The 25,024-nt window shown below is 47.1% G+C and overlaps 3 protein-coding genes and 1 long non-coding RNA gene across 12 annotated transcripts; 2 read left to right on the forward strand and 2 right to left on the reverse strand.

Annotated features, from left to right (window-relative positions):
- The first annotated feature begins 1,450 nt into the window (after nt 1–1,450).
- dnaaf10 (dynein axonemal assembly factor 10) lies at nt 1,451–6,987 on the forward strand. The gene is made up of 8 exons (XM_049007715.1): nt 1,451–1,798; nt 2,044–2,144; nt 2,284–2,414; nt 2,526–2,627; nt 2,725–2,840; nt 3,975–4,109; nt 6,329–6,426; nt 6,614–6,987. The coding sequence occupies exons 1-8, from the start codon at nt 1,613–1,615 to the stop codon at nt 6,819–6,821; spliced, it is 1,077 nt and encodes a 358-aa protein (XP_048863672.1). The 5' UTR covers nt 1,451–1,612; the 3' UTR covers nt 6,822–6,987.
- Nucleotides 6,988–7,297: 310 nt separating this feature from the next.
- Nucleotides 7,298–17,941, reverse strand: LOC125738570 (uncharacterized). 9 transcript variants are annotated; one of them, XM_049007707.1, is made up of 20 exons: nt 17,511–17,941; nt 17,228–17,435; nt 16,975–17,141; nt 16,654–16,784; nt 16,397–16,563; nt 15,865–15,950; nt 15,699–15,779; nt 15,100–15,214; nt 13,714–13,889; nt 12,997–13,218; nt 11,840–12,048; nt 11,428–11,556; nt 11,108–11,245; nt 10,727–10,958; nt 10,340–10,541; nt 9,745–9,970; nt 9,324–9,451; nt 8,573–8,745; nt 8,053–8,275; nt 7,298–7,437 (listed from the first exon to the last, which is right to left on the reverse strand). In XM_049007707.1, exons 1-20 carry the CDS (start codon nt 17,667–17,669, stop codon nt 7,298–7,300), a joined length of 3,312 nt encoding a protein of 1,103 aa, XP_048863664.1. In that variant the 5' UTR covers nt 17,670–17,941. The 9 variants fall into 9 exon arrangements, with proteins under 9 accessions (XP_048863664.1, XP_048863663.1, XP_048863662.1 ...); XM_049007706.1 differs by having other exon boundaries at nt 9,324–9,448; nt 12,997–13,221; XM_049007705.1 differs by having other exon boundaries at nt 12,997–13,221.
- A 41-nt stretch (nt 17,942–17,982) lies between these two features.
- Nucleotides 17,983–21,196, forward strand: c1d (C1D nuclear receptor corepressor). Its single transcript, XM_049009378.1, has 5 exons — nt 17,983–18,032; nt 18,290–18,433; nt 18,629–18,695; nt 19,178–19,233; nt 20,808–21,196. The coding sequence occupies exons 2-5, from the start codon at nt 18,293–18,295 to the stop codon at nt 20,991–20,993; spliced, it is 450 nt and encodes a 149-aa protein (XP_048865335.1). The 5' UTR covers nt 17,983–18,032; nt 18,290–18,292; the 3' UTR covers nt 20,994–21,196.
- A 1,609-nt stretch (nt 21,197–22,805) lies between these two features.
- On the reverse strand, nt 22,806–23,525 carry LOC125739353 (uncharacterized). Its single transcript, XR_007397123.1, has 4 exons — nt 23,369–23,525; nt 23,129–23,168; nt 22,889–23,038; nt 22,806–22,838 (listed from the first exon to the last, which is right to left on the reverse strand). It is a non-coding gene; the product is annotated as an uncharacterized LOC125739353 (long non-coding RNA).
- Nucleotides 23,526–25,024: the final 1,499 nt, after the last annotated feature.

The raw sequence follows: 25,024 nt of genomic DNA on the forward strand, positions 1-25,024 counted from the left end.
AATGCATAGTTCCCAATAATTAGATGATGCAGGTTTCACATCACCCTCAAACACTAATACAATCTTTTAGGCTAAACACTGAAGCTTCTTGCCACAACTGGCAGGTATGTAATCTAACGAGACCTACATGTCTGGCCAATCGGGTTACAACTCTCCAGACCATTTCCTCATTGGGTGTGAAATGTGCGTTGAGATCAAGCCGCTACGATCTCCACAGGCTCGCAGAACATTCCTTAAATATCCCTGTTTCTGAGTCAGTAATCATTAGGATCTGTCAGTAATGAAGTCAGACCCAGAGAACTGCTGCTGCTACAGGATTAATTTCTTTACATGACGATATACTGCGCCATGGACTTTCCCACGCTATGGGAATACGTGGCTAATGTACCATACTTTTCCATGTGTGTGTGTGTGTGTGTGTGGGGGGGGGATCAACACATCTTTAGTTGTTACGTCACCTATCAACGTGGACCTACTCCTGGAAAGATAATTCAGTTGATACTATACAGATATATTCCCACCTTAATTATATTGTTCCATCTTGTAATCAAGCAGCTGACCTCCTACGCAGTGTACATCCTGGTTACTACCCAAGTGTATTTTTTTCCTATCCTTACCCCTTATTAACTCCCAAGTATGCTTTATTTAAAAAAAGAATATGCAACCACTCCTTTAAAAGCCCGGTTACAGACGACCAACTATGCTGCCTTCCTGGGTGAGAAGCAGCCCGTTGTGCATCAATCAATGGTAGGTAGGAATTAAACTGCAGCTAATGAAAACGTTACGGCCATCCGTCCCTTCTACTACAATACAGAAGTGGTAAAGCGTGATGCGTAACTCACTTACGATTGTGCTCGTAGGGACATTAGTTACACGGGATTCCCTGCGTTTTCACAGAATAAGTGATTACATGACGGTGCAGAAATAAAAAAATAAAGATTCGATTACTGATATGCAATAATTCGGCTCCACAATTCAGGTACGTCCAAACCGGGAAATAAACACAACTGCGCTCAGTTTAAACATACAAGGTGTAAATGTTGAAAAGCCCCATGACACACATACGTGTTACGCGCAGATATTACTCTTTTTGACAGTGCACTGCTCCAGATAACACCTCTCGAAGAAACTTGTTATACATGCAAGGAAACCTTATTTTTAAAAAGCCCCCCCACACCAAACACTCCCACTACTTATCACACACCATGCCGAGGCGCTTCAACCTACCAGAGCATTCAACCAAACAAAACGTCACTGAGGACCCTTGTTAGTATGTTACGAATGTGTTTTTTTCTGGTGTAGTCATAAAAATATATTGTTACAGAAAATATATATTATTACACCTAAAGTGACTACAGTTATTTTAGATATAAAATAATTATTCAGTAATAAAGGTACAGTAACTGTCAAACTCTTTGGAAAAAAACAGGCATCTTACTAAACAGCCTCATAGCGATCGGGGTCCTTCAGATGTGTTTTGGATGCAATGAAAGCCGCAGTTTCAACAACTGTCCTTCTGCTGTTAGGGATCGAATAGAATTAAAGTCTGCACTGGGTTCACAAGTGTTTGCCTCAGTATTTGGCTACACCTGTCGTGTTCGCGTTTATTAAAATGTCCACACCTTCTGAAAAGCCTCAGATTATCTCACACATTCACAAAAGCCTGAATTATACAGTATTTGACAGCAAATGGATCCCATGCAGCGCCAAGTTTGTTTGCATGGGCAACTTCGCCAGAGGAACGGGAGTGATGCAGATTTATGAAGTTGAACGTGGAGAGGTGCATCTCGTTAAGGAGGTAATAATGCCCGATTTAGACAGCGTTTGGCTAATTACGGACCCAACTATTCCAGAAATCTCCTAAGTAATTGGTAACCATGGCAACAGACGTCCCCTTCTTTAAATGCGTGCATCTGTTACAGTATCAATGTGCTACAAACCGAAAAGCATCTAAATGTCAATGTTCACCTTTAAAGCAGCAAAGTGCTGCTACTCGCTGTTGCTTAAACGTCGTTTGTACTTCGTAATTTTTTTTCGTTACAGATTGAAAAAGCCAAGCCTATAAAATGTGGGACTTTTGGTGCTACTTCTCTGCAGCAAAGACACATAGCTACGGGAGACTTTGACGGGAACCTCCACATATGGTCAGTAAAGTCTATTATGTTTTCTGTTTATTTAGCTACCTTTCCTTGGTGGGTAGCTGTAGAAAAATCGAACAGCCGACCAAATGTCTTGTATACGTGATGGCATGTGACCAAGTTATGCAAACACAAAAATCTTCAGGAACTTGGAAGCAGCTGACGTCCCAGTGTACTCCGTGAAGGCACACAAGGAGATTGTGAACTGCATTGATGGCGTGGGAGGCTTGGGAATTGGAGATGGAGCCCCTGAAATTGTGACAGGAAGCAGAGATGGTGAATATAATGGATTCGACATGCAAAGTTTTACTTCAGTTACACTAAGGTGTCCAAAGAAGATGTGCTCATCAGTTTCTGCTTTTTTGCCCCTCATTTTGTACTTTTCAGGGACAGTAAAGGTTTGGGACCCCAGGCAGAAGGATTTGCCTGTTGCTAACATGGAGCCAGTCGAAGGGGAACCCAGGAGAGACTGCTGGACGGTGGCTTTTGGTATGCAGATGAATATGTAGTGTAATTTTGCACGGTGTGATCTATAGCTTACTCTACGCTGAGTTGCACTTTGATCTCCTTTCTACCTCTCGTCCAGGCCACGCCTTCAATGATCAGGATCGGTGTGTGTGTGCTGGCTATGACAATGGGGATATCAAGCTCTTTGATCTCCGAAACATGTCCCTGCGATGGGAAAAGAACATAAAAAATGGGGTAAGCCGTCCTGATTGTGTACCACACTGTGCCTAGTGCATAGTCAGTCTATAGGAGGCTGTATACTTCAGAGAAAATTCACGGAATCATGTTAGCAATATGACATTGTATGACGTGTAATCGCTGCGGTGATCACCATTTCGGCACGCCACCTGTGCGTGGTCCCTGAGGTGAACGTTTATGTTTGTTCTGATCCCGCCCACTGTGTACGATTGGCTGACATAAATGTGACACCGCGAGGTTGGTCAGCAGGACAAGTTTTGCAGTTACCAGCATGCTTTTCAGCACACCCTGGGCATCTGTAAATAGTGTATAAAATTAATATGTGTATTTTATATATTTGTGTTAAAGGTCAATATCATAACCGTATAATATTTGCGTGGAATATGTGTTTTTCGTTAGCATGTAAGCGTGAGTGTAAATTGTCGGTTCTCCTGTCTGTCATTGTTAGCATGTTAATAACGAGAGCAACTTCCATTTTAAAAGAACTGCCATATCCATTATTAAAGTGACTCGCTCACTTGCCCCAATCCGTTTATTTGTACTCTCTCTATGTTGGTCTGCTGCATCGAAAACATTCTGCACCCTCTAGGAACGTGGCGTGACAGACAGAACAAGGTGGTGGCGTTAAATGCGTCTGATTGCGTTGACGCGCTTGATTTCATTTTGTATGGATGTCGTTTGAGGTGTGCAGTCAGTGTAACGTTTTAAGGGGGAGGAGCACAGTTTCCGCCCACCTCCGCTGTTGGGGGTTCGGATCCTGCTTCTGCTGTGTGTGTAGAATTTGCATGTTCTTCCTGTATTGTGCATTTGTGTCCTTTTGAGTACCCTGGTTCCTTGCACAGATGGGTGAATTGGTGTCTTTAAAATCACCCATACAATGTGTGGGTGAGGAACCGGCCTGCCATCCAGGGTGTCCCTCTGTCGTCTACCCTTCTGGTTCCTCTGTGACCCAGCATTGGATACTTTTGTTTTAGTATAAGAAATGTGAGAAAGCACAAGCTCTTAAATATCTGAACTAGTTTAATGCACATCATTCCGAGATGATGAATGTTTATTTGCTTTAAACTGAAAAAAGTAAGGGCACTTTATTCCGTGTCTCATGTCAGTTTTTGTGATGTCGTTGGTCTGCAGGTATGCTGCGTGGAATTTGACCGGAAAGACATCAGCATGAACAAACTGGTGGCTACATCGCTGGAGGGCAACTTTCACGTATTCGACATGCGAACCCAGCACCCGACCAAAGGCTTTGCATCGGTTTCAGAAAAGGTAACCGTGGAAACAGTCTGGCCTCCACCCTGTGGCCCTGAAATGGGCATTTTGTTACAGGCGTCTGTTACAGCTCCATCCACACAGCCTGGCTTTTGTGAACCTGATCTGATTCCAGCTAAGTGAAGCGTGCTAATCTACTAGGAACCTTTTTAATATGACTTTTATGCCTGGAATGTGCATCAAAGGCTGTTTTCGCCATTTCATAACACGCACAAAGCTCCCTTTTAAGAGAATTCTTAGCGGTCCTGTTTGAGTTATGGAGTGATGCCCTTGGGTTAATGGCCGTGCGCACTGTAGGGAAAGCAGCTCCTCTTCCGCGCTCATTTTGTGGATGTATGATCTTGGGAATCAGCCTTTGCGGATTCTGGGGACTCCCACAGAATGGCGTTTATCCTGTTTTTGACTGTTTGACTGGGCCTTCCAGTCACTCAAGGCAAAGGCTGCAGCGTAGATTGGTTTGCAGTTTTTTTCCATCCTGGTGAGAGCTTCAGAAGATGTGCTGTGTGTGTGACTTATATGAAGCATGTTTAATAATGACATGTACAACACTAGGCTAGTTGCCCCGACCTTTTCCTCTTTCTAAGGCTTTTCATGCAGGAGTTTGGGAACGCTGCTCAAAATTACTTTTCGACATTTTACGCGAGATCTGAGTCTTATTTTTGTTTTATATAATTTTAGAGGCTCCAGTTTCCCCCCACAGTCCAAAAACATGCTGAGGCTAATTGGAGTTACTAAATTGCCCGTAGGTGTGAGTGTGCCCTGCGATGGGCTGGCCCCCCATGCTGGGTTGTTCCCTGCCTCATGCCCATTGCTTCCGGGATAGGCTCCGGACCCCCCGCGACCCAGTAGGATAAGTGGTTTGGAAAAAGGATGGATGGATAATTTTAAAGTGGGGGAAAAAGAAGGAGCCAAAAATCTGGGCACCCCAGGAGATCTGAGCTCTCAGATAACTTTTACCAAGGTCTCACCTTAATTAGCTTGTTAGGGCCATGACTTTGTCATAATCATTGTTAGGAAAGGCCCGGCGACGCAAATATCAAAGCTTTATATGTACCCTGGCTCCTCAAACCATCTCCCAAAAACCAGCAGCCATGGACTCCTCTAAGCAGCTGCCTAGCACTCTGAAAATTAAGATAATTGATGGCCACAAAGCAGGAGAAGGCTATAAGAAGATAACAGCTACCTGAAAATGCACTGCTTTCGGTGATTTAATTAAGAAATGGCAGTTAACTGGAACGTTGGAGGTCAAGTTGAGGGCTGAAGGACCAAGAGAACTGCTCATAGCGTTGCTAGAAGGGCAGCTCAAAATGTCCGCTTAATGTCCGACCTTCAGGAAGATTTAGCAGGTGGTGGTACACTGTTCTACTGTAACAACACCTGCCAAATATGACCTTCATGGAAGGTCAAGCCTGATTTTTTTTGGAAATCAGTCCTGTGGACTGAGGTAGTTTTAAAATAGAACTTTTTGACCACAAAGCGCACAGGTATGTTTGGAGAAATGAAGAGAACAGCTCTCCAACTGTTACGCCAGGGGGAGGATCGATCATGCTTTGGGCTTGTGTTGCAGCCAGGGGCACGGGGAACATTTCACTGCTAGAGGGAAGAATGGATTCAATTAAATACCAGCATTTTCTAGAAGCAAACATCACACCATCTGTAAAAAAACTGAAGAATATAGGATGGCATCTCCAATAAGATGATGATCCTAAAGGCACCTCAGAATGCACAGTGGGCCACCTCTAGAGGTGCAAGGCCACGAATGACCTTCAGTCGCTGGACCTAAACATCATCAAAAATCTGTGGGTAGACCTCAGAAGAGCAGAGCATGCAGGACGACCCAGGAATCTCCCAGGGCGGCTTTTTACAAGGAGCAATGGATGAGAATCCCCATACAACTGGAAGGCTCTTAGCTGGCTACAAGAAGCATTCACTTTTGCTTTGGGGCCTTTGCTTTTTTTGATATTTTGAAATTGCAACAGATGGAAATAAAATGTAATATTGCTTAAAATATTACAGAAATGCGTCTTTAACTTAAAATCGGGTAATCTTAGCTATTCATGCTAACAAATTTTGACCAGAGGTGCTTGCACTTTTACATGCCAATTTTGTATGCTAGGATATGCCACGAATTTCTAAATGGGCAATACGTGTAGTAAACCGTTTAAAAGCCAGTGGCTGGAACTAAGTTCCTGACAGCAAATCTTCTCCTTTTTCAGGCCCACAAATCCACAGTGTGGCAGGTGAGACACTTGCCACAAAACAGAGACGTCTTCATGACCACAGGTGGAGCAGGAAACCTACATCTGTGGAAGTAGTAAGTTCATGTCTTTTCCTACATGATGTCTCCTGCTGTAGCTGGGTAACCGGTACCTATGCATGAGGCTTGTGAAGAGCATCGTAGTTGACCTTGTCAACCACATATTTGTGCAAAATGGCTTGAAGTGCAGGTGCTAGATAGATGAGGTTACATGTCATATAGTGGTCCTCTGATTCTGTTCCAGCGAGTATCCAGCTCAGAGGAGCAGGAAGGACGCTGAGGATGTGGACATGGGGGTGGCCGGCTCCCTGAACCTGCTGCAGAACGTCACCTTGTCCACACAACCCATCGCCAGCCTGGACTGGAGCCCCGACAAGCAGGGCCTGTGCGTCTGCTCGGCTTTTGACCAGGCCGTCCGCATCCTCATCGTCACCAAACTCAACCGCGTGTGAAGGGCACCTCGTTTTCCCGGCCACGTCCTCAGGGGGTCTGACTTACTGAAGGTGTCCCCTGTTCAGGAGCCTCTCGTTCTAAGGAACAGAGCAAGATCTGCCCTCTTTGTTTCGGTTTCATTCTCACTCTGGTTTTATTTTTTATAAATTTACCCTGTATAACTTCTTTCTGCTGTCTTTGGTCGAATCACAGTCTGATGCAAGATAGAACTGCTACTAACGAACTTCAGTTTTAATTACATCCATACATGGAAATATTCAGAAGCCTGATATGTCACTTTCCAAGTATTCAGGCAACAAAACCTAGGATATTCAAAAGAATGTTCTTCGGTAGAGAGAAAGCAAACATGCATTAAAGAAATGTGTAAATTTAAATGCCAGCATGATAGGATGTAATTACATTATTAAATTCACACACAAATCTCTTTCGAGAAAATAAGTTTGCCCTTAAGCAGAGATTATATCCATTAAACAGGTTATATCCAGCATTTAAAACTGAAAAAGTCCTGCAGATCTTTATCTTCAACTGATTTATCATGGATTCCAGCATACACAGTCTTCAAGAGATTTGTTTTGAATTTCCCTTCAAGGATATCGATGTATTTTTCCAGACCACCTATAGAAACGAAAGGTGAATGTTAGACATACAGGATGTACAGCACTTGTCAAAAGGCTGGACACATCTACCCATACAAAGGTTTATTTGTACTTTTCTCGTCATTTCCGAATAATCATAGATCACAGCTATAAACCAATATATATGGATTATTATGCACTGATCAAAAAAGTATTAAATATTTATTGAGGGAGCAACTCTGTGGGTTGGGTCTCAGAAGGTTGCTGGTTTAAATCCCATGGTTGGCAGAGCGATGCCACCATTGGGCCCCTGAGTGAGACCCTTAACCCCAGTTGCTCCATGGACTGGCTGAACCTGCTTTTTCCTCTACGCCAGTTTCATGAGGTGGCCTCTTGTGATGCTTTTCCAGCTGCCTTCACTCTCTGGTCAAACTCCTCCAAAACCATTTCTGTTGTATTTAGGTCAGGTGGCCAGGTTACGTGATGTCACACTATCACTCTATTTCATATGCAACTTGGTGTGTCCAAACTTTTGATGGGTAGTGCGCAGTTAAAGATTGTTAGTAATGGCTCAATAAATGTTAATTATGTTGACTTGGACATATCTGATGACCATTTGAGGGACTTTGTATTCCCCCCAAGAAGCAGAACATACCGAGACCCATGACCTTCCCGTAGGCAATTAGATTGGGGCCCAGCTGCGGGTGATCAAACTGCTCCTCCTTCATGAGGATGCGGACGATTTCTCCCGTTATGAAGGCATCGTCGAAGTTCTGCTCACTGATGGGCCTGAGCGGGAACTTGCAGTAAACATCCACGGCAGCCAGGGGGTCAGACTTAACCAGCAAATCGGCAAGCTCGATGTAAGCATCGTGGACCTGCAGTGGAAGGTCAGTGTGACAGTTGCCCGTTACTCTCTATTTAGCCCAGTGGTTCTCAAACTCTGTCCTGAGGACCCACTGCCCTGCTTGTTTTCCTGCTATCCCTGCCCCCCACACACAAGTCCCAGCTGTCTTTCAGCTTCTGATGGACTGAACACACCTGATCCAGGTAATCAGCAGTGTGTAGGGCAGGGATAGCTGGGAAACAAGCAGGGCTGTGGGGTCCGAGGACCGAGTTTGAGAACCACTGATTTAGGGCAAACAAAAGAATTCCTCGATGCGTGTTACACTGGCCTCTGGTGCCATGGCGATGACCTCTTGGTAGAGTGTGCATGCCTTCTCCATGGTGTTGGCTGAGCGGGAGAGGGCCCGAGCCAGGCCTAGGCGCGGGACGTGGGACCAGCAGTTGCGCATCATGGACTCTGCACTACTAATGTGATCCAGTGCAAGCTCCCCAGCCTTTGGAGCTGACACACACACATGGGGACAAAGATGTTTACAAGTCAGTGCTAAGGTGGAGCCTTTTTCAGAAGCTTGAGTTATAACCAGTGGTGGACATTTTAGGTCCAAGATGTAAAAGTCCAGACCAAGATTTTGTTTCAACCAACCAGCTGAGTATAAAGAGTCACAGTCACAAAGTACTCAGATGGTTGGTTGAAACAAAATCCTGCTGTGGATTTTTACTTTCTGGATCTGAAATGTCCACCACTACCTTTAACACAGCTTTTTTTTTTCACTAACTTAGCTGCATAAGTTTATATCCTGCAGACCCTCGACCTGAGAGAGGTGGGGGGTGCTGTAGGCTTTCACCCAGATGGTGAGTGGCTGGGGCTGCTGATTGGCTCAGCGGTCACATGTCTGGGCCCTTGAGCAAGGCCCTTAACCCCCAGTTCCAGGGGCCCCACGTTGGCTGACCCTGTGCTCTGACCCACAAGCTATGGAGAGCAAGGTGGGTAGGCGACGAGACGAATTCCAATGTACCTGCATTCATACTTAAATGGCCTATGGTCAATAAATGATTTGTCATTATGATACCGTCATTAACCTTGAGGCTCGAGCTGTTCCTCAGATGACTGGCAGGCTGGTTTGGGAGCCATGGGCGTAGGCTTGGATTTTGAGGTTGTTTTGCATGGCGTCCTTGGGCACTTTGGCTTGGCTCCAGTGCACCCTCTGCTGGACAACAGTAAGACTAAAAATGAGACTGCTGTAGTGCGGTTACTTTGTAGATAAATTTAATGAACGTGCAGTGTAATACTCATTTCCACTCTCCCGAGTCAGTAAATACCAGTGCTGGGCAGAGTGCCAAGTTTTACCCATGATTTACTGTAGTGTCTCAGGTTAACGGTTGTGCTCAAAGTTGCTACAACTAGCCTTGGACTTGAAAGTCCATGTCATTATTTACTATGAAAACTTCTGGGGCAAAGCAAGGTTCAACTAAGGCCATGATGAAGGCAAAGTCAGAGCACCTTGCCACAGGTGGGGTAGGTTTGGCTGACGGGGAAGCTGGTTTTTCAGTTCTTCGGCTGGGTGTAGCTGCAGCACACCCTCTGCCTGGCATCCTGGCACGGCTGAGCCCCTCTCCAGCAGCCCTCGCTCCTGAGCCATGGTGAGCACCCCCCAGTGGAGAGGCTGTCTGGTTGGCAGACATCTCCATCTCCTTTTTCGCCTGATGATCCTGCCACCACTTCTGAGCTGAAGGAGAAAAGGAATAAAAAATCCATACAAATCAACTTGAAGCAGATAAATGCAGTGTGCCATTATCTGCTGTATTATTGTTGCATCAGACTGGCGAAGTGCAACATTGCATTAGGCCCTTTGCTGCCTGGGATATGCTCCAAGTTGCCCATGTGACCCTGGTCAGGATAAACGGTTGAGAGATGGATGGTTGTCACCACAAGGTGCATTTTGGGATGGGAATTTTTTTGTTGCTACAATCTGAGGTACCCATGGACTCGTTTCTGTACGGTGAAATTACTCGCCCCTGCAAGGCAATGCCAGAAGTTTCAGCAGGAGTTTGCAGCGCTCAGGGATGGGAAGATGCGGGGAATTCTCCCTGCTCACCGGCCAGCTGCCTGGGTGTGGGTCCAGACTGGATGGCGTCCTCCAGCTCGATGCTGGCCTGGAAGCTGAGGAGGCAGTCAGCCAGGGAGCCGCGCACGCTCTCTGAGTCCGGCTCATGGTCGTACCGGGCGAGCTGAACTTGACCGAGCAGGCAGAGGGCGTGGCTGCTGCGGGGCGTGGCCACCACTCCAATCTGGCACACCTGGCCAATCGGAGAAGGCATAGAGAAAAATCCAGATCTTTGTGTAAATGTTCTCATTATTCAGATTTGACAGTATTTTATATTTAAAAAATTTACCTTTTCCATCTATTCATATTTATTAGGGTTTGTTACCTTTGCCCCTGAATCATAAAGGCGGAGGGTGTGGAGTAAGAGTGTAAAGTCACCTTCTCCTGCAAGTCGAGGAGTTCCCAGCAGGGGGCGATGGTGGCGAGCCGAATAAGGGAATTCAGGGCCTGGCACCTCCTGGCCACCCAGGCCTCCCTGCCAGGAACCTGGGCCTGAATGAGGGCCTGGAGCAGGGCGTAGTGGGCGTATAGCAGCGCCCAGTCCATCTGCCGCGCCACCTCTCCCCGACACATGCACCCACACAGACCGCGCGCGGCCAAAACCGCCGTGCTTCAGGAAAGAGGACCATGACTGATCATTTTCTCCTGACACTCAACATGGTCTGTCTCGATTTAAACGTGGTAAATGTGCGTGAGGTTCTCGCTGTTACTTGGAATGCACCAGAAACGCCGCCAAGCGTCACTTTTGGAGACACTTACGCGTGAAAGACCTGATCTGGGCTCATGGCATTCCCAGGACGTTTACAGTCCTTCAGCAAAGTCCCCAGACTGAGGCAGCCTTGGAGGAACTGTGTGTTTCTTAGAGACAGCAGGTCCGCTGTGTCCTGCTTGTCAGCACTGGTGAATGGGGGGGGGGGGGGGGGGGGGAACCTTCAAAAACGTTATTCTGAGAATCCTGGTCTGCAACTTCACGATATTTAATCGTACCTGATGATTTGCATGCACACTAATTTCTGTCACGGTTGCTTGGGCTTTAAAGTAGACTGATCACAGCAACCTGTCCCCCCCCCCCAACCTACCTGGCCAGGCCTTCTGGGTTGCAGCTCAGGCTGATGAAATGCTCCAGGCCTTGCTGGAGATACAGTGCTGCCACTACCTTGCTCTCTGGATCCCTGTCTTGCTCTAGCATAGCCAGACCTGTGTAGAACCTATCAGACCAGAGGCACAGGGTGCCGGCAATGTGCTCCGGAATGACAAAGGATGCAGCAGAATCCTGACCGATCCAAACATGCAAGATAGTAGCTGTTCATAAACATGTCTCTTGCCGTTATACCCTTGATCTAAGTACTCTAAAGTCATTCAGCTGACACAGCCAGCTGTGCAGATGGGTAAGGTGTTTAACTCTCTCCTCAGTGCCATCACACATGAGCAAACGATAGGAGCAAGGTAGCCAAGGGCAGAGAGGTCACAGGTGTGTGCTGAGGGGAGTACCTGAGGGGGGCGTGCGAGGGCCGCAGGGCCAGGCCTGTACAGAGATGCTGCAGAGCCTCGCGGGCTTGACCCCGTAGGAGCAGCAAGCGCCCCGCGTGCAGGTTGAGCTCCCAGTCATCGGGGCTTAGGGACCAGGCATCCAGGAACTTCAGCAGGGCCTGCTGCAGAGGTCTCTCCGCACCCAGGCTGCCGGCTCTGGCTCCGCCTCCCTGGGGCAGCAGCACGCAGTCAGGCTGCTGATCATAGCTGCTTTTACAGCAGTGAGGAGGACTGCTGCAGTAAGGGGCTCGTCTGCTAATTCCTATATCCACTAATACTGGTCAACAGGTTTTTTTCTTAATTTTTGTCACACAAATAGATGTATTTTGTGCCGAATTCTAGTATCTAATCAGAATTCACACAAAGATTTCGAGTGACACACAATTAAATATTTATATATATATATATATATATATATATATATATATATATATATATATATATATATATATATATATATATATATATATAAATAAAATGAGTGAGTTCCTCTTGGTACCGTTTTTCCATATCATACAGAGAACAGGATCCTCTCTCAACATGTCAGCGTGTTACAGAAGGTAAACTCTGGCAAAACAGACCTGCAGTACTTTGTGACCCTTCTTCACAAACAGAAATAAGTAAATAATGAATTAATTGAACTTTAATATACCCATACATTCTTAATAAGGAACTATGGGTGACAGCATAATTCTGAGTGTATATCTGAAATCATAGTACATAAACACTGCTTAGTTATTCTATGACAAATTCTTTGTTGACCAATTAACAAACTCATGTCTCTGCAGAAAAAAAAAATTGCTGGTGTTTTTTCCTTAAAAGTAATCAAATCTCTGAATAATGCAAATGTGATGAACTTATCTAGAAGTGGGTTTGAAAAAAATCATGGTTTTATGTTAGATTTGTGTCATTTGTTATTTCATTGAGAAATGCCATTGCCATCGCTCTGCTTCCCAGACAGCAGCAGAACCGCCCCCCCCCCCCCCCCCCCCCTGGACCAGCCAAGTCGCCACATAGGCGGTCACCCCCCATCTGAGCGCTCTTCTGTCTGAAGGTCACCACCCGGGACCCTTTGAAACCTCAGAGGCACTGAGCTGGCAGGGGACGGGGGGGGGCACCTTTCCTGCTCTCTTTGACAGCCAGATGAAAAGGGTCTGGATGTAATCGGCTTTGGCCGGCAGGCCCTGCTCCCTCAGCTGCCGGTACTCTGCGTCCAGGGCTTTCAGCTGCTCCTCCAGGGTGGGCCCGCTGGAGAAGCCGTGGAGCTTGCAGATGGCCAGGACCTCGTCCTCCTTCCCTGCCACCTGGGCACCATCCAGGTCCTGGGCATCTCCTTCAGCCTGCTAGAGAAGCAGACCGTCCCAAGTACAACATCATAGGGATCAGACAGGCACGAATTACTACATTTACTGCGCAGTCAGCATCAGGCCCCTTGGGGGTGGTGGGGGTCAGGGGGATGTTTTTCCAGACTGGGAAGTTTGTGGAAAGGTTGCATGGGGGGGCTTCCTCAGCTTTGGAGCGGATGTGGAGAGAATGCTAGTTTGGTTCCCGCCAGTGGAAGTCTGGATCCCTTCAGAGCCAAGCAGACAATAAGAGGCAAAGTCGGGAATCCATGCTTGGGGAGAAGATGAGGTCACAAACCCGACTACGGGTCATGGACAGTTGGCGTTCTGCCTTTACTGCTGCCCAGGGGTCATTGTCTCACCCCCTCTTTCCAGGATGGATCCCAGTTGCAGCAGCTCTGAAAGCCTGCCCCCCCCCCCCCCCCCCCCCCCCCCACCCCCACCCCTCCTATGGGCCTGGACGCCGAGGGTGGGGTTTTTCCAGAACTATACCTGCCTACTGAGGCCGTGCATCTCGGCAGCGTAGTGCAGCTGCTCCAGCACCCGGCCCAGCATCAAATGCAGCTTGGGGTCGCGAGGCTTGAGCCGCACAGCCGAAGCGTAGTGGATGGCCGCCCTCTCCAGGCAGTCCAGCAGGACCCGGCCGTCCTCATACCGGATCAGGTGACCTGGGTTCACACGCAGAGCCCATACTGCCAAACAGTGGCCATGCTGAGCGCATCTCAGTTTACTCCTAGTATTCCTCAGTTATCACTTACAAAGTGTCTTATACTTAAGTCCACTTAAAACAGATGTTTCTAGAAAGACAGACTAAAGATAGACAATATAATGACAGGCTTCCTCTGGGTAAGGAGAATCAGCACATGCTGCATCAGTGCAGGCTCCTTATCTGTCCTCTGGGTACTCCATCTCTAAAGTTACCTACACCTGGAGATGTGGCTTGTGATAGACTGCCACCCTAACTGGGGTATTCCCCTGCTTTGTACCCTCTGAATACTGGGATAGGTTCCCTGTAACCCAATACTGGATAAATGTTTAGGGAAGATGGATGGATGGATGGATGGATGTCAAACCTACAGCATTCATGAGCATAACTGCTTCCAACTTCATTGTCATGGTTTCCGATTAAATAATTGCTCGGTACATAACTTCCCAGATAAGGGCCCACAGTAACAGGATTAAATTCAAAGCAGGTCCATTTCTGCATGACGAAGTGCCTATGTGGGCGGACCCTGGACCCGTCTGGCTTTTATAGAAAGCGGAGAAGAGCATGTGGGTGCTTCCTGTCAGAGGGCAGCTTTCAAAAACCCAAACCGCCGGAGCCCGTATTGATCTCTCCAGTGGTTCATTTTTAAAATTTTTTTTTTTTTTTTAAGTGTGGGCAGACGTTGTTTTTTGGGGCTTATCGGGCTTCACTGCAGTCACTGGTTAGACTGAACACGGGCCGGAGTATCACACACACATGGGGAGCTCTACTGCCGCGTTGAGAGTGTGGGAGACATATGAGTTTTGGGACGCCACTGGGCAAGGGGGCTTGTGCGAGCAGCCAAGATTTCACCAAGCTATACAACTCTTTTGTCCTGCCCAGATTTCCCCAGATAACTCCTTTCTGCCTAAATCTTGCCAGGGGTTATATTGTCTTTCACTTGAGCTTTACCTTTGCAGAAACAGGACAATGAGTTTGCTTTAATTATGACCCTTCGGTGAAGTTCCAGACCCATTCATTCTGATTGTGGAAGCAGATGAATGAAAATTCCAAGTGACTACATCTTTAGTGTATGTTTTTTTTGGTCTGACTATGCTGTCTGTAGCAGAGGGCTAACCTGGAAGCTTCTCTAATCGTAGCTGGGAGGAGTTCCATGGAGAGGTCTCACAAACCTGGCTCGGGAAGCCTCTCTCGGTACAGTCTGAGCTGAGCGTCGCCGTGACGGCTCAGTTCACCGACATCGTCTCCCCCTATCGCCGTCTGGAGACGCATCTCCCAGCTTCGCATCTCGAGGGGGAAAGAGGAAGCTCTCTGTTCAATGATCTAGTGTTTCTTGACCAGCTCCTTGGGAACCCCCATGTTAGCTCCCTCCCAACTCCCAGCACACCAGTTCCTGCTATTCGGTGTTCCTCATTGTTTGGTTCAGGTGCACTGGGAATGAGGAACGTAGCAAATATGTGAATTGTCTGGAGTCCCTGAAGATTGGGTTGAGAAACTAGGCAAAGAAATTGTTGCTTGATTTTAACAGACAATGTATCTGATTTGCAGAAAAAGTTACTTAGTCAAATGAAAACAATGCTTATAAGACTAGGTGTGTTGTTTTAATTAGGGTTTTTGAGTCGTATTGCGGACCGTAATCTCAGCAATACAGGTTCCAAAGCACGTCTAAATAGTTAAATATTTCATACTTTGTGTACTTTTATAGATGCAAGACTGTCTGTAACAAATCACTTGACAGTATAGATACAGACAAACACAGCACAGCTTCTACCTCCAAGGTGTGTTTCGTCTCGATTTCCAGTTTATTGGAGAATGCAAAGTACTTCTTATACCACTCTGTCCCAGTGACTTCCTGCAAGGACGATCACGCATTGCATATTCACATGATGGACACGTGACCTGCATCCTGAGCTTCCATTTGAAGTTTCCACACTGACCTTTGGGTCCAGCTTCTGGGGCGGCCTGCACGGACATCCTTTGGCATGTGACCCAGCTTCGGATAACCTCAGCAGACTCTCACATCCTTCCCATGGGATAGAGGCAAGGTCACTTCCTGTGCGCTAATGGACTGCGCGGACGCCTCAGAGGCAGCAGAGGCACAGACAGACAGACAGACTTCTGGACAGAATCACAGTCTGTCTCTATCAGACCCTTCTTGCTTAAATAGAGTTACAATTTATCTTGTGATTAGTGTGTCTGCATCCTGGAGCAACAGCACTTAGTGCTGGATGTCTGATTAGTGCATCCCAGCAGTAACAGTGCAGGTGAGTCCCTGAAGATCCCACTTGACCTCAAATTGCTTTTATAAACAAATAGCAGGAGTAAACATAAAAAGCTCAGTCGTGCACACTGCTCTACTTCAAGACCTGGAAAAGGACATGATGTTGCATGCAGGTTGTGCAAACCTGTTGTGCAAACCCACACTGTGGGTTTGTGGGTACGTTTCAGGGTTTGCTGATCAGAACCTACCACGATAGTGGAAGGGACATTGGACTAGAGCAGCTGACATCCTCCTGTCCAGATCAAGTTCTGGCACCCGCCAGCTCTCCTTCAGGGGAAGCTCATTCAGAGGGTTCACCTTTGACCTCCGGGTGAGCATGTCAATGTATGGGGAGGAGAAGATATGCTTAGGCTCGCTGTGGAAGGGATGACATAAGTCGTACAGATAAGTCTTCATTGTGGGCTTGGGTAGCAATAAGCAGGCAGCACTAAAGGTGTCTCCTCACCTGGGACTTACTGAAACAGGACGATAAAAGGCTGTTAGGGAAACGGGACATTCATATTCCAACCGGTCCTTCACGTCATTAAACGTAAAAGCCAAGGGAATTTCCTTCCGTGTCACCAGTACTGTGTACACCTGCAAGAGATGATGCACTTGCAGGCAGTATCTTTCTGCAATCACAGCAAACCTACTCAGCGTGATTTCAATGAAAAAAATAATAATCTCGTTTGCTTTGAAAATGACACAAGAAAAAAAATCAACAAAGAACAGCAAATATTTTCAACTGATCGTTGTAACAAAATTTGGTAGAATTGCGATCTCTTACTTGGGATTTGGTGCCATCTGCCGAGCAAACCTTGGTCTCAATCCGAGTGTCACCGACTGCTAAGCGGATTTGTCCTGGTATATGAGTCCCGTTGACCGAAACTTGCATGTTGTCATCCGGTATTTTTGGCAGGATAGTTACTGCGTCGCAATCGAAATTAACCATACCTAAGAAAATGAATGTAATAATTGCAGCACGCCATTTGAAATGCGGCAGTGTATTGAACAGTTGATTACATGACAAACAGACTTACATGAATATTCATACATGTTTGCAGAAAATGTAGGGTGTAGTTTTGTGTCCGGCGACACTATTAAGTCCTCCAGTTTCGCCGTGCTGGCCGACAGCTTTATCACTTCTATGCAGTAAATCTGCGATGTACCATCTTCAGCGACTACCTCTATATCCACCTGATTCATTCCATCATCAACGTTTAATACATTTGAGCCATTGCCAAAACACTGTAAAGGAAATATGGGGTTTGCAGAGGCTTGAACCAAGTACCTGTGCCTAGATAGCGAGGGTATAGTACTCACGATTCTGTACGAGGCGCCGCAGTCACTGGTTTGAAGGTTCAGTGTCACTTGGTTAATATTACTTGGGACAGTAACTTTGTATCGCGTGATAGATGGTTGGAAAGGGGGGTCTAATGTTCCGACTGAAATTGTGATCTTCTCCAAATCACAATTGTCCATCGTATTATTTTACGATCTAAACGGACCACAGAAGTTTCCGCACTAAAGTGGTAAACTTCTCTGATTTTTGTACCTAGGTATCAACCCCACGACGCTGTCACTATAGAAACAAGACAATTTAACAAAACATTTAAAGCACACGGAAATGATAAAAATATATACGGATAACGACAGCAATGGATCTAACTTTAATTGATTATACGCATTATTGTTGGTGTTCAGTATTAAAATTGTGTTCATAATAACAGAAAAAATATAGCTGTCAGCTGTGAAACAACATTTCCCAGATTGCTCATTTCTGCTTCCGTTTCCGGGAATTTCGTCACGCGAGGAAGTAAACTTATAAAACGTGTTTGGGTGCAGGTGTGTGTGTACGTTTATAAGTATTTACTTTCTGTGTTTTTCCTTTGTGTACGGACGTGGTTAGTGGTCGTGAAAGGAAATTATGGAACTGTGATTGAAGCTTCTAGTAGGAACACCCGACTATGCTACAATTACAATACAACTAGTTAGTTAATGGTACTGATACTATAAGCTAGCTTGCCACATACTCTGTCGGGGATCAGTGGAGTTAAGGGTTTTAAGTAACGGTTGGACAACCTTTATCGACGTAACTGCAGAAAATGGCAGATGAAGATGTACCCGTCGAGGAATACCCTGCCGAGATCGAAGAGTATCTGACGGAGTTCGACTCGTCTGTGGACTCTATGCACAACATGGTGAAGACCTTGGTGTCCGTGTCGAAGAATGAGCTCGTTCAAAAAGTAAGACCGCTATCAGTTTTACCTGAGGATGCAGCAAAAACCACCATGTCTCAATGTAAAACGTGGCCTTGATGTAACGTTTCAAAAGCAAAATTGGGTATTGCGCTGGACTCACAATGAAAGATTGAACAGTCTCCAGCAAACCGTGGTTAGGACTTATGCCCATCTGGTATTGTTTTTTTTTATCTCTTCCAGCTGGATCCCCTTGAACAAGCCAAGCTGGACCTGATGTCTGCTTATGCCCTAAATTCGTTATATTGGAGTAAGTGCAGCGTTGTTAATCTTAAAATATGATTGACACTGCTCTCTCCATGGGGGATAATGTGCGTAACTTTAAAGTGTATAGTAATTAGTTAATGTAGCCTGAGGTGAACAATTACCCTACCGTAGGTTCTCCTACCAAAATAAGTCCCTGGATAGTGGGTTGTGCAATGAAGTGTTTTCTGTTAGCAACCTATTTGTTTTCAAAATGGATTTTGTAAAAAAAAATCTTTTATAATGTGAACGTTGCTAAATATTTGTAAGGTATGGGGTTTCCCTGACATGCTAGTGTAGTGTTTCCCAACCCAGTCTTCAGGGACCCCCAACCGGTCCATGTTTTTGCTCCCTCCCCGACCGTCCACATTTTTGCTCTCTGCTGGGAGGGAGCAAAAATGTGGACTGTTTGAGGGTCCCTGAGGATTGGATTGGGAAACTCTGTCCTAGTGTGTACTGTAGCTTTACCTGCTATTTTTCCCACTGCAGCATACTTGGTGACACAAGGTGTAAACCCAAAGGAGCATGGAGTCAAGCAAGAGTTAGTGAGTACTTCAGTACTTTTTTATTTTCTTTTTGCTTGGATTTAACCACATATTTATTCTATAAAGGCAACACATTTTAAATATTCTTCTTCTGACAGTTCACAAATGCCGTTTTTAACTGCTGCTGTTTTCAGCTCATTCTGCTTCTTGCTTCAGCAAACAGTCTGACAGTGACACTGGGCTCAATACTTCTGTTGATATTCTCTGTTACATGTTTCTTCATTAAAGTCCATAAATTGTATAAATAACATCAGAATACTGCTTCTGACAGTCACGTAAACCATAAATAGGCAACAGGATGCTCGTTGTGTAATGGTTACGCTTTTGTCATTTTGAATTTGCGTGCACACATGTCTAGTCTCTGTGGTGGTCCTGTTTTTATTTATTATTTATTTATTTATTTTACTTTTTTTTTTTTTGTTTTTTGGGAGGAAAAGTGGTTGCCAGACACAGGATGCAGCTGTGAGATATTTAGTATGTGTGTGCATGTGCAGGAATGTTTGCGTTTAGCATTAACTCCTCCACTAACATGCAGCAAAATCCACACCCACGTTAACGTTTAGTGCAAAAGCAAGGTGAGCGGTAAGTTCATCCACTGAGCTGCTTTGGGTGACCTTTGAACCCTATTAAAGGGATATTTCTTTAATGTACAATATTGCTTCAACATCGTACTACAGTTGAAATTTATGTAAGTAAATAGTTACTTAATTGATATTTAATGAAAAATTCTCTGGCGTGACACACGCTGTCTTTAAATTTATCTTTTAAACTCCATCAGACATGTTCACCCGCAGTCATCTCCCCCGCCATTGAAGTCCTCTGTTTCTCAAGTAATAGAGCTGTGCTAACAATTAGTTAGGAATGAAGGACAGCTGTGCATTGGCCACATTAAAGGGACTCTCCCGTAATTTTTGCTTTCACATAAGATTAATACGTATCGTTGAATGACAGAGTGGGATTTGTGGAGGATCAAGTGCTCCTTCAGTGCCAAGAAGGAGACTGGTGGAAAAAATGGGGGCTGATGCCTTGAGTTAATTTCTCCCTTCCCCCTCCATCTGTGCTTTCAAAACTCTGAGATAAAAGCTTTTTTGGCCCTGGAGACAAGGATGTGTCGACTCCAGAGTACCGTTCTGTAATTTATGCCTTAATAATTCTCCTTTCAGCATTCCTTTTTGATATGTGCAATTATGCTCACAGAAAGTGAACTGGAAACTATTGTCTGTAAGCACACTTATCTAACCCTTTCTGTTTTCCCAGAATTCCCATGTGCCATCCCTCTTGTTTTGTTTGTCATTTTAAAAGTCTCTCTTTCTAAGTAAGGTTGATATTTTCCTTAAAGCACTGGCCCGTTGTGTAACTACATCTGCAAACTTTCATTTAAACTGCTTAAAATTGGCCTCCTGGGGCTTGGGGGGGAGATAAACCTAAAATATAAAATATATAAATATATATATATATGAGACACACACACACCAGCTTAAAAGTAGAGCATGCTGGGAAAGGGTTGCTAGAATCACGAGTGGCCTGACATAACTGGTGGAGGAGCTGGATTGTAACCTGTCCCTGTTGCACAGGAGAGAATTCGGACGTACATGAACAAGGTGCGAGAGATGGCAGACAGGAAGACGGCGGCCCGTCTGGACAAGGCGGCGGCATCCAGGTTTATGCGCAGCGCGCTGTGGGAGCCGGGACAGGAAAAGGCGGGCAGCACGCCAGGCAGCTCCCAGGCGAGGGAGTGCAAGAAGCCAAGCCGAAAGTGAGGGGGCGGAGCGGATGTCGTGACTGAGCGGGCGTCACCGAGGGGGCCACTCATCTGTGGGGGACGGTGGTGACTTTCTCCGCAAAGTTAACATCGGAGCATCATGGAGATTTTAAAAGGAGAACATCCGGTTATTGGGCGTTTTTTTGTGCATCAGTGTTGATGTTGAGTAATGAAATGATTAAAATGTTCATTCTTTTTGGACTTTGATTTTTATTGAAGCATTACACTAAGTTCTTTCCTCCTCATCTCCATTTTGTTTTTGCCTAACTGCAGCCCCGGTAGCTTGGTGTGGGTTTGTCTATATAAATGCTGCTCTATGGTCACATGCTCGTCAGCGTTTCGTAGGAAACATGGAGGTATCTGTCAGCTCGGGGCGCCAGTGGTACCTGGTAACGGGTCTTTTGTTAAACGTCTTGCCTTTGCAGTGTGTGAAGCGACGCGTTGTATGAGCTCTGCGCTCCTGCTTTCTGCTGGTCTTGTCACTGATTATCGGAGGACTGGGAAGACCGGAGCCTTCCTTTCCAGCGGATCACCTGCTAACTAGGCCACCCGCTGTCACCGCAAACGAATCAGGTCGCCCACTGCGAATCTCCGGAAGCCGTCTAGCGACTGACGCTACTCCGTCTGCAGGCATTTGGGCCTTTCGGCTGCAGATCTCAGTGGTGGGAGGTCGGACTGCAAGAGATCTGAACCGAATGGAATACCGTCAGGTGTCAGAGTTTCCTTTTACAGAAAACCTGCAGCCGGATGACTCCAGATGTGTTTGCGAGGGGGATTTAGGCCTGTGCCAAGCTGGGGAGGGACTAATTAAAATATTGCTCCAGAGCAGCCTGGCTATTGTGGGCAGTGCTGGGGGGTCTAATTACTCATCAATCTCTTGCACGTCACTGCCTTCATTCCTGGGTTTTGCACGCTCCTGTCAATTGAGATACTGGCTAATTGTATTAATTAATGTGGCGCTTCTCCAGCAGCCTCCAATTAATTGTTTTCTCTTGTGTGTTCGACGTGCTGCGGTTGGAAATCCCAGCATGTGATTTTAAGGCTCCACTTTAAGCCCGTGGTCTGGATAGTGTTGATGCAGCGTGTCCATCATGCAGACCCCCCCCCTCACCCCTTCTTTTCCGGAATGCGCTCTGCTTAGGTACGTCATAGGGTGGTGGTGGAGGTTGGTCAGTGGCTCGGAAGACTTCTCAGAGGAGGTAATGGGAAGCGGTGGGGGTGGAACCTCACTTTCATATGTGGGTGGGTGCGAGCTGATGGGTATGAGAGATTCGGATGAGACCGCTGAGGTTTTGGCTGCTTCAGATTCGAGTTTGCGAACAGGACTCGAGCAACGCTGTGGCCTGGCAGACTGGAAGGAAACCTGCCTGAAATAGCTTGTCCTGAGGCTCACTTGGTGGATTTTGTTGAGGCTGATGGAATATGGCAGGGGGTGTCGCCTGCGGCAATTCTGGTGACCGCTACAAACTTGCAGGAGTCCCACAACAAATGGGTAATGTTGCCTTTGTCCAAGGCAGCCTTCAGAATGTTCCATTCCTATAAGCAGGTAAAGTCCAGGCATACTTTGGGAAATTCCTCCTCTTTGCTACAGTGTGACTGGGGCTGGCTCTGCATGCACTTGCTGACTGCTGGGATAGCAGGAGCTCCTGTACATCCCAGGAGTTCTCATCCCCAAGACTGCACCTCCTGGAGCCTCCTGTACATCCCAGGAGCTCTCATCCCCAAGACTGCACCTCCTGGAGCCTCCTGTACATCCCAGGAGCTCTCATCCCCAAGACTGCACCTCCTGGAGCCCCCTGTACATCTCAGGAGCTCTCATCCCACAGACTGCACCTCCTGGAGCCTCCTGTACATCTCAGGAGCTCTCATCCCACATACTGCACCTCCTGAAACCTCCTGTACATCCCAGGAGCTCTCATCCCCAAGACTGCACCTCCTGGAGCCTCCTGTACATCCCAGGAGCTCTCATCCCCAAGACTGCACCTCCTGGAGCCTCCTGTACATCCCAGGAGCTCTCATCCCACAGACTGCACCTCCTGGAGCCTCCTGTACATCTCAGGAGCTCTCATCCCACATACTGCACCTCCTGAAACCTCCTGTACATCCCAGGAGCTCTCATCCCCAAGACTGCACCTCCTGTACATCCCAGGAGCTCTCATCCCCAAGACTGCACCTCCTGGAGCCCCCTGTACATCCCGGGAGCTCTCATCCCACAGACTGCACCTCCTGGAGCCCCCTGTACATCCCGGGAGCTCTCATCCCCAAGACTGCACCTCCTGGAACCTCCTGTACATCCCAGGAGCTCTCATCCCCCAGACTGCACCTCCTGGAGCCTCCTGTACATCCCAGCAGCTCTCATCCCCAAGACTGCACCTCCTGGAGCCTCCTGTACATCCCAGGAGCTCTCATCCCACAGACTGCACCTCCTGGAGCCTCCTGTACATCCCAGGGGCTCTCATCCCACAGACTGCACCTCCTGGAGCCTCCTGTACATCCCAGGAACTCTCATCCCCAAGACTGCACCTCCTGGAGCCCCTTGTACATCTCAGGAGCTCTCATCTCCCAGACTTCACCTCCTGTACATCCTAGGAGCTCTCATCCACCAGACTGCACCTCCTGGAGCCTCCTGTCCTGTGGCCATTGTGGCACTATTGGTTAGCATGTGGCTAACAACCGACCGAAGGCGGACTCAGCTGGGTTCATGGCGTAGAGGTCGCTAATTCGTCCTTCACGCAGACACCTTAGCTAGCGGCCGTTGTCATTTCGGTTGGGGGGGGGGGTGGGGACAAGCTGGGCCAGCAGGGACTTCTGGGAGACAGAAGGGTTCTGCTCCAGAGTTGTAACAGTTGCTTTATATTGCCCGTGGCCTATTGAATGTCCCCCATCCCGAGCCAAAGTGAACAATATGCCTCTTCCCCGATTAGAATTGGAGAATTCCCTAGCTGGAGCTGGGACCGGCAAAATATTACTGGTTTTTCTGACCCCGGGCTGGGGAAGATTAATGGCGGTCTCTGGCAGGCTCTCTGATGCGGTAAGTTATTGCCAAGCATGGCGGCCAAACGGCAGAGTGCGTCCAGATCCGTGGCCTGGATTTTATAGCTTCTTGCTCACACTCTGATATTTGTGCGTATTTATATATAATTTTGTTTCCAAGGCACATTTTTCTCATTCTGTGGCTGGTTGGTGCGAGGGAGCCCTAGCGAGTCCCAGGGGTCTTTCCTTGTAGACGGGCATGTCTGCCTCGGGTGACCCAGTTAAGGAGCCCTGGAGTCCGAGGATCTCTGCGTTCTCCGCAGATGCATTTGTGACCGATGACCTGCGCTGCGTGCACGCCTGTGACAAAGAATGGGGTAAGGGTAGGGGGGTATCTTGCCTCCATCTAGACCACCCCTCTGTCTGCTCCCCCCCCCAGTCAGTTTTCTAAGTAGAGCTGGCAGGCATATAAGTTTGGGGAAAAGTTTGCCTGCATGGGGACAGCCCTCAGGTGGTTTTCTCCGCGCCTGTGTGCCACCTTGCATTCACCTTGTCTAACAAATGGATAGATTCATCAAGATAAGAGCCCCCCCCCCCCAACTGGCTGTACAGATGGGAAGGAAGTTTGTTTTGAGGGTTTAGTCAGGAGCTGTGAAGGGGTGTTAGGGGCTTGGGTATGAAATGTCAGGCCCTGTTTGCAAGCCGGGAGCACGGACAGTGGGGGAAATGGGGAGGAGTTGGGCAATAAAAGGGGGGTGGGGGGATATGCAACTTAACTGGCGCATTTTAATCGCGCACAGGAAGCACCCCCTCAGACTTTACAGCCGAAGACACCACTTCCCCTAAGAGTGTTAAGACACAAGAGAGGTGTGTAATGGATTGGAGCATTCCCATAATTTGTCAGACAGTGGTGTATTCACTAGTGGGTGGGGGCAGGGGGCAACACAGCTGTCTGCCTATATATTTTCCAAGGAATGTTGATGCTTTGCAGCCAAAGGCCTCAAATGCTCTTTTGTCCCCCACCCTCAAAAGACGAATCTTGGTTTTAATACCAGC

Source organism: Brienomyrus brachyistius, chromosome 3, assembly GCF_023856365.1.
Source record: "Brienomyrus brachyistius isolate T26 chromosome 3, BBRACH_0.4, whole genome shotgun sequence".
Lineage (NCBI taxonomy): Eukaryota > Metazoa > Chordata > Actinopteri > Osteoglossiformes > Mormyridae > Brienomyrus > Brienomyrus brachyistius.